At 48.0% G+C, this 15,367-nt stretch overlaps 1 protein-coding gene across 1 annotated transcript in view; it reads right to left on the bottom strand.

Moving 5' to 3' along the window:
* LOC144120240 (uncharacterized) overlaps positions 1-13,786 on the bottom strand; it is a 52,579-nt gene extending 38,793 nt beyond the window's left edge. Inside the window, exons 1-4 of the mRNA XM_077652641.1 lie at positions 13,730-13,786; positions 9,729-9,969; positions 8,900-9,036; positions 4,535-4,771 (exon numbers count right to left, since the gene is read on the bottom strand). Of these exons, the coding sequence (XP_077508767.1) occupies positions 4,535-4,771; positions 8,900-9,036; positions 9,729-9,969; positions 13,730-13,786 (672 nt within the window). The remainder of the gene's footprint in view (positions 1-4,534; positions 4,772-8,899; positions 9,037-9,728; positions 9,970-13,729) is intronic.
* Between the last annotated feature and the right edge of the window lie 1,581 nt (positions 13,787-15,367).

The raw sequence follows: 15,367 nt of genomic DNA, 5'->3' as shown, positions 1-15,367 counted from the left end.
CGCGCGTTCCCAAACAACATGGTTCAACGACTCATTTGCATTTTGAGTTCGCCCATGCAGGCACTTCTCTAGGAGCTCAGCCTTCGATAGCTCCCTATAAATGGGTTTGATAGCCTCCAAGACAGATGCAGGCGAACTCTCCTTGTGGAAAAATGGCTTGCCCTCTGACTGACTTCTGTTGAAGGCACACCACGTATCAGGTCCCTTTGGGCAAAGTCCATGGCGGCCGAGGCAAGGCTGGCGTTGCATATGTCTCCTCGCCCACCGTCGCCTCTCCTCCTCTCCACTCCTCTCCTTCGTTTCACTCACCCCTTGGCCAGACAGCACCTCTCCTCCTCTACATCGTTTCGGGGGGACAGCGGCGCTTCCTACCCTTCCGTCCTCCTCTCCACCACCCATCCCCTCGGGACCCGCCATACCCCATCGTAACTCCAGCTGCATGCTAGTTCGGGCTGCACTCAATCTAGGTTCATAATCACGATTGTTAATGAGTTTGTTTTACTATGGTGAAATTTATTTGGTCTTGCGGGAGACCTGGCGCCGACAGTCGGCCGACTGTTTTAGTCGGCGCAGTGTGACATAGAGCCAGACATCACGGCGACATGGTTGCTTGAGCGGCGGCCGGGCGAGTTGGCCGTGTAGTGGCCGACGGTGGCCCGGAGTCGCGAGAGTTTGGAGTTTAGTTTTTTTGTTTGTTTGTTAAAGCGAAGAGGCCGAAACATTTCGGCATATGTAAATCAGTTTTGTATTTACAGTAATAAATAACTTTTTGAAGAAAGGCTGTCCAAGTGCCAACATCAGAAGACCTGCACGCCTGTCTCAAACTCACCGGTCGCTATGTACGTCCCCCGGGTCACTCACGAGACCCGCCCTCTACCACTCCACATCAACATCTGGATGCAACAGCATCGCACCACAAGAGAGAAAGAGCGAAAAATCAATATCGTGACTGAACAAATGAGCTCAACAAAAAGCTGCGACGAGAGCTTCACATACGCGCTTACCCACAAGAGCGCATAAATAACACGGCTGCCTTATTGCGAAACGCCTTTGCGATCAGGTTCAATGCAACTGAACGGGAGGGTGAGACCCAACATGTCCCCGCCGGTAGCGGTTTCTTCACCCTGAAAGCGGCAGCCGAACTAGCATGCAGCTGGAGTTACGATGGGGTATGGCGGGTCCCGAGGGGATGGGTGGTGGAGAGGAGGACGGAAGGGTAGGAAGCGCCGCTGTCCCCCCCGAAACGATGTAGAGGAGGAGAGGTGCTGTCTGGCCAAGGGGTGAGTGAAACAAAGGAGTGGAGAGGAGGAGAGGCGACGGTGGGCGAGGAGACATATGCAACGCCAGCCTTGCCTCGGCCGTCCATGGCATGGGTCATCGTCTGTGGCCGATAAGTGGAAGAAGGTTGCCCAAACGGCCTTTCGCATTTCATCCAGGTTTCCTACATTTCTTCTGATGGCCAAACCATAGTACGTCTGGAGCTTGTCTATTACTGCATCAGTCAGTCGGCCTCGGCCCGAGAGGCTCTTTCCATCAGAGAGTTTTCCTGCTTTGTTTCCTTTTTTTTAGCCTTCGTAACCTTGTGCCCATCCTTTTTTGCACGTGCCCTATGCACTCAACCTTGGATATTTCAACGGAATCACCATATGGCATTTGTGCCTTCACAGCCATAAAAGCCTTGCTGTCACCATCCCCAAGGTATTTGACGTATCGAACGCCGTGAAGCTCCTCACTCCTGCCGAAAATTTTCAGTGCTCCTGCGACTTCCATTCCACCGCTGGTGCCTTGGTAGTTGCTTTGGCACACCTCTCTATGAAGGGGGTCACTGTTTGTACCCTTGATGCTGCACTTTGGACAACGTTTAGACAAAACCTCCACATCCAGCACTTTCCCAGAGTCTACACTGGTCGCAGAGACTATGCCGTTATTGGAAGTATGGCCTCGCTTCTGCCAGCTTCCATCAAGAGCAACTGCGATGTCTTTATCCCCCTCATCCAGCTGCACAGCTTCGTCAGCTGCCCTTTTCATCGACTCCTGAGCAGCAGCTTCGATGTGACCTAGAAGCTCTTGATTGTATTTCGCAAACTTTGTCGGCGGCTTAGGAAGGTTCAGCATAGCACAGAGTATATTTCCTGCAGCCATTCCCTTACCAATGGACCTCAAGGCATACACTAACCTGAGGTTGGCTTCATAGAGGCCAGAAGTAGTTTTCTTCGACGTCTCAAATCGTTGTGCGGCACTACACACTTCACAGTTCAAACTGTAAACGCTTGCAACACCTACCCGTTTTGTCACAATTTCGATGAGCTCAACACTTCCACCGCACTCTCTGCACACACAAATCTGTGTAATTGCGGCACAAATGCCGTCCATGTCCATTAAGGCATATTGGCTGCTGCTCTGTAGCACATCCTCTTCCTGGAAGCACAGAGAAAATCTTGAAAGCTTCGACGTCGAGGAGCTGGCGCGTTCGGCGTTCGGGATCTCATTCGGTCGTGGACATCCGTTTGCTTTTCCACAATGAGCGTAGCGGTTGCCGTGAAATTCACGCCTGACGAAGGCCTTCTTTGCCCTGGGCATCTCAACTTATCAGCAGCAACCAACACCGGTACAATTTACAATACTGATCGAAAGGGATAGCACTCGGACGCAGCTGCATGAAGGTTGAAGAAACGTGGAAAAAACGTGCAAAGCGTCTCAGGATTGTCTTGGCTAAAAAAGAGGAGCTGTACAATAGTTGCCAGACAATTTTTTATATGTAGCTGATTTTAGACAAGTTTTGAAATCAGGTGGTGGACTTTTTGGTTGAAAAAATTGACGTTAATCCTGAAAGGGGGCGTACCGCTCACTACTTGGCTTCGGAGAAAGCGTTTTTCAGCCGTAAATATGGCTTTCTGAGGAAAGTGCGATCATGGAACATGTGTAGAAAGAATTGAACTTCTAAAATTCCAAAAGAAAAAAAAAACGATTTTTTTCTAATTTTACCTTACCCTGTGCCCTTAAGGGGGGAAGGAGCTTTGAAATCACCAAAAATAGCCAAAAAATTGCTGTTCTGAAAATTGTTGTATCCGCTTATATGCCTCCATTTTTTATGCTATCCCGAAGTTTCATTGATGAAATCGACTGGGAAGTACTCAAAACAAAAAACATTTTGTGAACCACGGCAGCTTTGCACTGTGAGGAAATGCTCGAACAATGGGCATTTTCCTTTTCATGGTTTTCTGTCTAGATACACACCTTGCAGAGCAGGTTCCTTCAAGGCAGTTTTATCTATATTGATTCCATTTGTTTTGCTGCCCACCTATTTATTTCTTTTCTGAAATCTTCTTCTGACTGTGAATATATGTCAGTGGACACTAAATAAGGGAGAAATTACTCACTGGCATACACCCAAGCACAGCCATACAACTACAAAGGAAAGCTATACAGCTTTCTCAGAAACTTCGTAGTTAAGGAAAAATTCGTCCTGGTCGGGGGTTTTGTTTGTGAAAACTTGGGGGAGGGTGAGTTCATCTGCTTTAAAGATGAAAACTATACGGAAATGATGATTTTCCGCAGCTGCATCAAATGTGCTACTCAGTATAAATTGTCAAGAATATCAAAGCCCAACAGCTGCAACAATACTAAAGACGTCTGAAAATAGTCGAGTATTCCATGGCCTCCTTTGTGACATGATGCAGCAGCAGAGGAGCCTCATTACTTGCAGCGCCGTGGCCTGCGGACAGGCTCTGCCCCACAAACTGCGAAGAGCACGTGACGAGCAAGCGGTGCACAGTTTCGGTGCACTGGAAGAAAAAAGGAATCCCCAGACGGAGGAGGCTGAAACATGCATCGTAGCCAAATTTGTGAGGCGTCTACTAAAAGGAAGAAGAAATGCCACTAATGCACCAGTTGGCTCTAAAGTTGATGCACAGCAGTCCTCGGTTGGCTGGCCGATGCGCAGCCATTGGACTGGTGCGAAGCTCAAGAAAGCGAGACCGAAACTATGTGGCCGGTCCACATTCTGGCAATGAGGTCCCCCCAAGAGTGGTCGACCATCTGCTGTTCCACGTGCATCACAGGTGTGTGGTCAAGACTGCAACACGCAGTTAAGGCTTGAGGAAGGCAACCTGCATAATCACTTGTGCTGGATTCACCGCTACACAGCTCCGCATGTCAGGGGCCCGTTTGAATTACCTGATGTGTGCCCAGCTGCTTCCAAATGTCTAACGCCACATACTACTCATGTGGCCATTGGCCACGACCCTGCCAGCATTCAGAATTACTGGTGGTGGAATTAACGAGGTTCTACTGTACACTGCTCTTGCTCCTAGCAGTTCCAGCAGAAACACGGTGATGTAGAGCACGAGTGTGGTGCCACAGAGCCATGGGCAGCATGCCATTTTTCTTTTAGTGGGCAGTCAGCTGCACTGATGTTGAGCAACTGGTGGCTCACTGAAAGGACAGCCAATCGGGCTAGTCAAAATGCATTCTGAAAGTGATTGGTTCACCAACCAATAGTGGAGAGAAGGCCAGAGGGAGAGGGGGCACCCACCAGGTCCCAGTAAGCACGCTGTGCCCTGCGCAGCTCCTGCTGCAGCCTCTGAGCCTCCAGGTGCAGGCCCATTAGGAGGGGGGACTCGCGCACATACGGGGGCAGCTCTCCGTCGGGGGAGTCCGCCTCATCCTCGGGGATGGGTGCCAGGGGACCCGCAGCTCCTTTTCCCCCTGAAGGCTGCTCCTGGCGACACTCCCGCTCAACCAGATGAGCACGCAGGCGGCCGTACTTCACCTGCACAACCACATGCACTCTCACATGAGCCCACGAGCATGATTCTGAGCCAGTGAGCCATATGCCTACCAAAATGAACCCAAGGTACTTGGTAAATCCAACACCAAGTGGTGCACTGAACCATTCCCGCTGAAGTCTCCGCACTCTAGAAGCTTGGTGGTTACTAGCGATAACCTGAAGCGCTTTGGGTGCACCAACCATGACAATGTGCCAGATGTCCCTCATGTAAGGCAGGCCTGTTAAATATCAACCGAACACTGCCACAAAGCCTGCCACAAGTAACGTTGATCCCCCGTGGTTGCCTGCGGCAAAAAGGAAAAATGATGATTATGAATGGATCTTTATTGGCGCAAAGGCATCTGAGGCCGAAGAGGGACAGAGACTGACAGTGGATGATCTCAGGAAGACAGAAATTTAAGGCGAAATATAGGTATTACACAGCCACAAGTGGCTTTCAATTAACAGTAAAAACAGGCCCAAATTGCTAGCAAAATTCAACAACTGCAAAGTGGTGCACTGTGCAGACAGCATAAAATTCTGGGCTTGTGTCAGCTGTTCACTTAAAGGAGCCGTACGCAACAATAAACAAATTTTCATTAAAAAGTTGGGTGTTTTTCTTGAAGGAATAATTGAATCATGTGTAAAGAAGAGTTTAGGGTGAAGCGGAATGCACTGTTAGTACACTTCAGGAAAGCAAGCTCTCCAGTCGATTCCGCAAGAGGGAAAGAAAAAAATAATGCATCATTTGAACATGTTAGCCCCAGTATGACATATCATAGCCTCCAAGTTCTGAACCTCAGTTAACATCATGGAGGAAGAAAAGAATTTAGGAGAGGCCATTATGTCACATTTTTTGAAGCTGGACATGAACCCCCCGCTCACCCCCCCCCCCCCCCGCTCCCCCACACTCCCGCTACATGGTTGCCGCCTTAGTGCGCTTGCACATGTGCAACAGACAATGCAGCACAAGACACCACTGTGCCCAACGCTAATATTGGATCCATCGTTGGCCAAAGGCTCCCGGTAGTCTTTGCGAAAGCACGAGACTTCTGGCACACTTTTTGGCACGCAGCTCGGATTGCAAAAACTTCTCCTGAGCTTTCCTTCGTCCATTGTTAACACTCATCTTGGCTGCCATGTTTGCACAAGTAGTCATCAGGGGTTTCAATTATTCTCAAATTTTTGAAAGCCAAATCGGCATGTTGCGCTATATGTTATCCAACTCGTATTCTAAATTTGTGGCCACTTAGCAATTGTTGCGGGAAATGGGGTGTTAAAAGCTGAAAACGCGAGCCACTCGACAGATTTCAATTAAAATTTGGGGGTACTAGTGAGGACACTTTGCAAAACTGTAGAAGCTGGCATCTCTGCCCAGCAAAAACCCCTTCACCATGATAGCCCAGCTTGTTTTTGGGCTAGAAATTACGTGCAGCGCTGGAAACTTCTGGGGTAAGATTAATGCCATTCATCTTTGCTGCACGCTTCTTCCATGTGCAGCAGTCCCAATAGAAGAATTTCACAGCAGCTCTGTGAAGCCACTGTTCGGCAGGTGCACCACATCTGACATGCACTACCACCGCGACGGTGAATGAAATGCAACAGTGCACGGCTGCTGTTTGTCAGGTGCTCCTTAGGCATCCAGAGTGCTGCACCCAACTTAGGCCCTTAGGACAAAGGCATTTTGCTATGCAGGGCCATTAATGCAGTATGCACTTCTGCATTGTTTTGTTATTTTTGTGCAGCCTTGAAGGGATTAAAGAATGCTGGAATGTGGAACTGAGCGTACCTAGCTAGACAAAATGTAATTTGGAAAATTTTTAAAAATTTCCTTGTTTATGAAACAAATGTTTACACTGGCCTCCAGTACTCAGCTGTGTAATGAATCTGCCAATTTAAGGCTGTTAAAGAGAAAATTTTTCCGCTGGAAAAGCACACTTTCTTTTTATGGTATGACTACACTTTGAAATTATCTTTTAGTACAAAAAACAACAAAAATTGCATAACATAAGCTCGCAGATGAATTTCAAAAATAGTCACATTCCAGAATGCGTGCTACAATAATGTCCTTGTTATTCTCTACCAGAACATTTGAAGAACTGCTATTTTCAAAAATTCCCAAAGTTTGCTTCAAAATCAATTCTCCTTTCAATATATCATTCAAAAGATTCAGAGTTTTACATGGTCATAACTTGTTCATGCACAACCTCTTTTATACAGAGCACCAAACTTTTTTTAGAGCAAGTATTTTGTAATACTGCAAGACAGAGCAGCACTTTTGTGGTTATCCCACTAGCCGAATATGTCGATCAAGCATATTTCTGAATAACACATGATTAACAATTAACACATCTTGATTGCCAATCTAATTCATCTGTTCCAATCATTCTGAACCAAATAAAATGAGATGCTGTGCTGACATGCATTAATTTAAAAGGAAAAAAATACACACTTCCATTAAAAGTACTCGCTTCATGATTAGCTCTGGACTTCTGGTCGAGTGTCCCAAGCGTGCTCTGAAAAGTGCGTCTTGTAGGCAGTTTTTCAGGAGGCCCGTCGCCAACACTTGAGTAAACTTAAAATTTCTCACTTTCTGTTCTGCTGACCAGACTGAAACTTTGTGGGAATTTCTTGAATGGCTAAGCCATCGATAGCAACTGCAACCCAGAAAGGCATCCTTTAGTCAAACATCGCGACTAAAAGAGAAGTTACAAATCAATAAAAAAGTGGCAAGAATATAGCTTCACACCAAAGGCCTCTTGTGATTAACATAGAACAACAGAAGGAGTGTGTTGTAACAGCGTTTCCTCGAATGCAAACAGGGGCAGTGTCTTGAACCTTCGGAAAGCTTGCAAAAAGATCAGCCTGACATGTCACATTGACATGTCACAGTGATGCTGTGTACACACTTAGATTGAGTATTTTCGCATTCTCTGGTGTGTTTGGCATCATAGTGCGCAGCCCGGCATGCTCTTTATTCTACTCGTTTTTGCTCAGCTGCGTTGTAAGGTGCATTGTAACTTCTGAACCACAATGACGATTGGCTTTGTATGAGCAGCTTGGCCAAATGGCACCACCATGGCCAATGTGTTTGTTCTGCACAAGGTTGGGTAAAAGGGTCTTTTTTCTAAGCATTTTACCACAGAGAAGCGTAACCCAGTAAAAAACAAACGATAAAATCGTGTCAAAATATGGCAATATTTTCTCATTTCTAATGTAATGACAGATTTTTCTGGTGCACTGTTGTTACTGCAGAATTTTCCGTTGGTATGAGATAAAGGACAAAAATACTACAAAAAATCTGCTATGACAACAAAACCTTTTCTGTAGTGGTTTTAGACCGGGAAGCACCAGGTCAGTGGTCAGCTTGTACTTATTGGAAAACCAGTGGATACCTGGAGACAGGGATCAAGCCGTGCACCTGCTGCTGTGTCACAGTAGTTTCTTTCAGCAGTTTTTCGCAGTGACATGCAGCACAGCAACTCACTTGTAATGCACCAGTCAACAGGTCTGAGAGTGTCTCAAATGAAGTTTCACATTCAATGAGAGAGAGAGAATAACCATTTAATTGTAAAAGAAGACCGGAGCGGATTGTGGGTGGGGTCCTCAGTCCAAGACTCCAGTGGCTTCCGCCGACGCTTTGGCGATGGCGACTAGCGCCTCCTGGTCTTCCAGGGTGCCGCTGGCCAGCGTCACCTCCCACTGCTCCAGCACCACGTTGTGCGGCTTTAAGTGGTTCGGTTTATCTGAGCATGTCCATGTAATGTGCGTGAATGTGGGAATTTCGCCACACCAAGGACATGTATCTGCGTATAATGTTGGGTGAATGCGGTGTAGGCGCTGAAGATTGCGGAAATTAAGTGTTTGGATGAGTCTTAGGTGGTAGGAGTCCTCCGGGGAAAGTTTCTTACGTGGCGGGGGGTAGAGACACCTATTTAGGCGGAGGGTCTCTGTGAACATCTGACAGTTTTCGCAGGCTATCAGCAGCTGAAAAAACATAGAACTTCAAACGTGAAATACAATGCTGGAAGATCCTTTTAATCCAGCTGCACCTGCAGGTCCAACAGAGACTTCCCCTTGAACACTGTGCAAACCTGAGAAGCAAGCAAGCAAACAGACATACACACTCACCTGCAGGCGGTCATGTTCCTGGACAAGGCGGGCAAAGTGGTCTTTCAGGGAGGACACCCCAATGGCTTCCTCTTCGTCTCTGTCCGGGCTGCTTCGGCCAATAGGGGGTGCACTACTTGCCGCTGGAGTGGCAGGGGCTGTGGCGTACAACAGGGTGAATCAGTGCCATTGCCGTTTACCATAGAGGGCATGAAAAAAAACTCGCATGCTCACCTGCCAAAAATTTTGTGCGATAACGCAGAAAAAAAGTGCAGGCTTAGCAATCCCCTCCAGCAGGCAAGCAGATTTTTCTCACACTGTAGCAAATCCCTTGATTTCACCTCAAAACTGTTTCCGCAGCTCAATTTTCAAGGATGGTGCAGCATGCCGAACTCCAGCGATTTCCTTAATTCAGGCAATGTTTTAAGCTTAAGCATTGGCATTTTTTACTGCCAAACAAGATAGTAAAGAGAAAGAAAATGTCTCCACATGAAACAACTCTGTGCCTGTGAAGAATGCACACAAAGAGGTGGAAGAAGAGCGAACAGTCAAGTAAAACAGTGCAGCACCGATCATACGACTTCACAGCAATAATGACAAAATAAATGGCCTTCAAAAAAAACCACACAAGGGTGTTACACTGACGTTTCTTTGACTTCTTGCCCTAGCAATACATATTTTTTGCTCAGCTTACACAGCAGGTTTCAACTGCAGACCTTCCATGTCAGTCCATGAAGCTACAATCCAAAGTACGAGCTTTACAGCTACCACTATGCTGTGACTCATAAACTGCTCTTTGGCCTCACAAGAAAATTTCACAACTGCGCACACGAGAGAGCCCATCACACACCTGTGGAAGCAGGCTTCGGCTCTGCCCGAGGCCTGCTGCGACCGGGCAGTGGCGGAGGAAGTTTGCGCATGGGCTGTGGCTCCTGCTGCGGCTTGCGCACCGGCTGTGGCTCCGGCTGTGGCTGCAGGGAGCCATGGTACGAGGCACTCATAGCTGCAGGCCCTGGACCACTGATCACCCGCATACTGCCGTGGCGCCGTAGTTGGCAGCCGGCCTCTGGCTGTGCTGAGTCATCCTTGGACTGTTGCAAGAAGGCCAAAACAGCAAATTGCTTAATGTTGGCTGTCAAGCATAAAAAGAAAAGCTGGCCGACACTGACATGTGAAAAAAGAAATAAAACACTGCCGCTGGGCAGGTTATTAAGCCACATGATAAAACAGGAGAATTTACAGCTTCAAGTAGCATGACATCATTTTTAGACAAGAAATCATTTTTAGACATTAGGAAGATGCAGTGGTGCCTACAATTACTGACATGTTGAAAAATGTCCATTTATTATTCTTTTGAAATCATCCAGTGTGGTGCTGCTCCTCAACACCCAGAGGGTACAGTGGATGTTTGTAGGTGATGGCCCAACAAGAGTTTTTATGCAGTGCTAATCCTGAGGACAATTTTGCAAGGAATATGTAAAGCTCACTCTGGTCTATCAGCGGCCTCCAATGGCAGGGAACCTCCCATGGTACAAATTTTGTAAAAATGCTTTTAAAATGCAGTCTAATGTTAAAAACACCAATCATCTGTTCCAAAACACACAAAAGTATCCCCAGCACACATCTTACAACTTGCTACATTTCCAGTTCCATGAGGTAGCAAAGCAGGAGCAACATGGCAACCCAAAACCTGATTTATTTGTGAAAGCGAATATAAACACGGCACCTTTTAGGAACAATCATCAGTAACACATCATTATCCAGCTTACACGCACTGCTTGACAAAAGGTGCCTCTCATTTGTCTTCATGCATTAACCTTGCCCTGCGCCATCTGTGCCCACCTGCAAATTTCCCCAATTTTGTCCATCAATTGGCTCTCGGAGTCACCAACAATCTTATGTACTGTCTCCTGCAGCGTAGTCCCATTTTAGTGCAGTCAGTTTGCAATGGCATTTGGGCTCCTTGTGGGCTTTACAGTGCGGCGAAACTGACCCGTGAGGACTACGTGGGTAATGTCTTGTCATGAACACTGCGTTTCCCGCAGCATCCCAAAGCCAGCGCTCTGTCCTCAGGAGTCATGAGGGAACGTGGAAGAGATGTTGCCTGCTGTGTTGCGGCCGAAGCTGCCGCTCTTTGTTCGTTACGTGAGTTATCTTGTTGCGTTTTGCCAGAAAAATACACTGTGCCATGTCCCCCCGATGGCAACCACTGATGTCATTCCACCAGTCAGAAAGTGCAGTCAGCGTCAAATGAAATGCGAACAAGACAATAAAAATGGAAGAAAAAAAACGAAAAGATTTTAGCTGAAGGAGAATGAATACTAGTGCACTTAATCTTCTCTTGGGTGGTGCAAAGACAATTGCGTGGAAGTTTCAAAGTACCCAGCCTATACTTCTTCAGCAAAAGCTCATATTTTTGTGTTCTTGTGTTCACATTTCAGTTATCCTATTGAGTTTCATACATACGGATGGTACATGGCCACTTTACAGTGCCTGATTACAACATTCTGTAAGGCAAGGATTAAATCAAAGTGTATGTGAGTTACGTTATTAAAATAACTGTGCCCAAGTTATTAGTCTACAAAAATAAAGTTTACAAGAATTGCTACCAATTTTCGTGCTTCCATTATTATTCCTGGCAGGCCTTATCACTTTCAATTCAAGAAGATGCGTGCTTTTAATTTAAACCACCTGCATAAATTTTCAAAAGTATTCCAGTTGCTTCACAACCAATAATGCAACAACTAGTAAAAGTCCAACTAATTTCTGTGTCATGAAGATACGGCTTTCCAGCGCTCCCTTCAACGCCCATAAAAATCCACGTTGGAGACCAGTCATCCATTTCGCAAGCGAAAATTTCGCATTCCCTAGCGAACGCAGATGACACCGCTAGCCAAAGAGCAGGCCACCGTAATGCAAATGCATGAACCTCAGCACCGCTCTTCGCTCGAATCCGGTGCCTGCTGACGACACGCACCGCTTCGGATTCGAAGTTAGCAGAAATCTAGCAGAAATCACGGAGGAGACGCGAAACGACAGCCGGTACGATTGAGACGGAACGTGCAGGGAAAGAGCGCCCGCTTCCCTCCACCCCTCTCCGTTTTCTTTTTTTATTTACTCCTTCGGGAAGCGGCGTGGTGTTGCGTCGTGTCGGCCGCAGTAATGGTGGCAGCCACTGGTGCCATCGGCATCAAGCGCGGTCACGCAGTCTCCTCCCGCGCTTCCTGCTCTGTTGTGTTGCTGCAGAAGCCTCCTTTCATCATAATTCAGTGTTCGGCCTGTGAATAACACATTCTGTGGCACAAAAAAGCTAGACGGGAGGCTTAAATTTTTACAATGCCCGAACGGTAGACTGAAGATTTCGGTACACCTGTAATATAAAAACTCCACTAATATGCATTTTTCTTTCTACGACCCCTGTGATACAACAGTGGCGCGGAAGAGACCATCTCTTTTCTAGCCCATCTCAATCTACCACCTCGATCCCCGTCTTTGTTTGTACGACTTCGAGTTAACGAGAATAAAAATCAAATCAAAGCTAACATCACATCTTTAAAAGTCTTATTCGCAGCACAATGATTATATTGTTACTTGCTGACAACAAAGTGACTATCGGTGCTCTTGAAGATGACGACGTTGAGAGCGTGTGTGTTCTCAAAGCCTCGGGTCGTAGAATACCTCTCTGTGTGCACAACTGTTTGTGGAGACCTCCCCTCAACATTTGGTGTGAGGTGCTAGGTAACGTCATCACCCGCAATGCCCACAAGCTGGATCTACGCCGTCACCTCGGTACCATCGCGATGACTACCGAAGCGGCTCCATCCACGCCAACATCACCGACTGTCGTGGCCCACCCCCGCGACCCGGGCACCATCTGCGGCACCGACGACGTGGATATATTTAGGACTGGATCTCGCTTTATGAGCGTGTCAGCAAGCATAGCAGGTCTGACACTATGCTCATGCTTGTGATATTTTACCTTGCCGGAATTGCACGCGTATGGTTCAAAACCCACGAAGATCTTGCATCCTGGGACATATGCAAACAGAAGCTCTGAGATTTGTTTTGGAAGCCTGTTGGACAGTGAGAAGAAGGAACTTGCTGCTTGCACCCAAACGTCTACGGAATACATTTCCTATATTCAGGACGTCTTGGCTTGTGCAGAAAAGTTGATCAAGAAATGTCCGAGGCAGATATGGTGGGGTACATACTAAAAGGCATTGCTGACGACGCCTTCAACCTTCTTCTCTGTAAAGACTGCTCCACGGTTGATTCCGTCCTACAGGTGTGCTGGCGATTCTAACAGGTAAAACACCGGAGAATTGCACACTGTTTTGACCGTTTACCAAACACAGCTGCCAGTTCCTCGTGCGAGGATCTAGCGACCCTACGGCAACCTTTGAGCGCTGACACTTCACTCAGATCGTGCGATGTGAACTACAGGCCCTGACTCCCACTGCCTCCACATCGCTTCTGTCGGAGAACTTGCCGTTGTTCGACAAAAGGTTGCAAACATGGGCATGCCCTCTAGTCGCACTCTGGAGATCCTGAGTTCAAGCCCTCTCACTCCTGTGGTCGCTACGGCTATGCCCAACAGCACCTTCATGACCTGTTACCAGTACCGCAATACTGCGGAGTGGCGCACCCCTGACGATCGGCCTATCTACTTCACGTGCTCGCGGATCGGTCACACCTCTCGCCACTGCCGCAGCCATTGGTACTCTCATCACCGGCAATTCTCCTACGTTGATCGTCGTGCAGACTATGAGCCCCGCTGTTTCTCTTCTGGCTATGTCTCTGAGACACACCGCTCCGAGACCGCTCGGCCTGTTCATGGGTCCAGCCGCTCACCCTCTCCGCAAACTCGCCGTTCTCGTTATCATCTTCCTCGTCGCAGCTCCTCCCCATCTTCCGCCGACCGCTTCTCGGGAAACTAGCCGATGCAGTTCCCGGAGGTGACGCTACATTGATGTCCCGGGCTGCAAATCCTCAGCTGATCACTGCTCGTCCCTGTAATATTCTTGACATCTTAGTGGATCACGTCCCTGTCCCAGCCCTACCTGCCACTGGTGCCCAAGTATCCGTACTCAGCTCATGTCTTCACCGTCACCTCAAGGAAGTGATGACCCCGGGCGCTTCGTCCACTGTTAGGGTCGCCAATGGCAGTACTGCTGCCGTTACTGGAATGTGTACTGCCCGAGTAACCATTGCCGGTCATCACATCCCGGTTCTGTTCGCCGTCCTTCACCAGTGCCCTCACGACGTGATCCTCGGTGTTTGCCCTTCTTAACAGCCAGCTCTACCCTTATCGACTGCTCCAGCGGCCTTCTTAGACTAGACTTGCACCTATGCTCAGACGCCTCCTCCAGCCGTACCCGCCTTAGCTCCTCCATGGAGTTCGCTCGCCTGCCCCCTGACTCTACTGTCTACCTCCTTATGTAGCCTTTTCAACCTGTTCCTGACGGCGACTACGTCGCTTGACCTCTTGCCGATGTTGTTCTACACCATAATGTCATTCTCCTGCACCTAGTCGTGCGCGTCACCCAGAATTCAGCCTGTCATCTCAAGTTCTCCACGAAGTCATTTCGCTCGATTATTTGACGTCTGTGAACGACTGCACCGTTTCTGCCCTAACACCTGATCCACCCACTGACGCCCCTCCGCCACCCATCTCTGGTCGAACTCCTATTTCCGGGATGATTGCGCAAGGTCTGAGCCCCAAGTATGCTGAATATCTTCGCCACCTTTTGGTGTCACTATAGTGACATTGTTACTTTGGAGCTCGACCTCTGGGCCAAACGTCCATTGTGACTCACCGGACTGACACCAGCGATGTCAATCCTACACACCGGAGGCTGTACCGTGTATCTCCATCTGAGCGCCTCATCATCCAGCTGGAGGTCAACAAGATGCTTGCCAAAGACAATGTCGAGCCTTCGATAAGCCCCTGGGCATCCCCTGTCGTGCTCGTTCAGAAGAAAGATCAGAGTTGGCGCTTTTGCGTCTACTGTCGGCAAGTGAACAACGTCACCAAGAAGGATGTCTATCCTCCCGCGAATTGATGATGCCCTGGATTGTTTATACGGAGCCTGCTACTTTTTTTCCTCCATCGACCTTTGTAGCAGCTACTGGCAAATTTCTGTCAACGAAAGGGAACGTGAGAAGACCGCTTTCTTCACCCCGGATTGTCTCTGCCAGTAATGCATTTCGGCCTTTGCAACACCCCTGCCACATTTGAACGCATGATGGACTCGGTGCTGCGCGGCTTTAAGTAGACAACTTGTCTATGCTACTTGGACGACGTGATTGTTTTCTAGCCCACATTTGACAGCCACCTGCTTCGACATTCGTCCATCCTTGCGCTCTTCCGCCACGCCGGACTTCAGCCTATCTCAAAGAAATGCAGTTTTGGTCACCACGAAGTTAAAGTCTTAGGCCATTTGATTAATGCTGCAAGCTTCATCCCGATTCCGACAAATTTCGAGCTGT

This window comes from Amblyomma americanum, chromosome 2 (assembly GCF_052857255.1).
Source record: "Amblyomma americanum isolate KBUSLIRL-KWMA chromosome 2, ASM5285725v1, whole genome shotgun sequence".
In the NCBI taxonomy this organism is placed as follows: Eukaryota; Metazoa; Arthropoda; class Arachnida; order Ixodida; family Ixodidae; genus Amblyomma; species Amblyomma americanum.
This window is presented reverse-complemented; position numbering and strand designations above follow the sequence as displayed.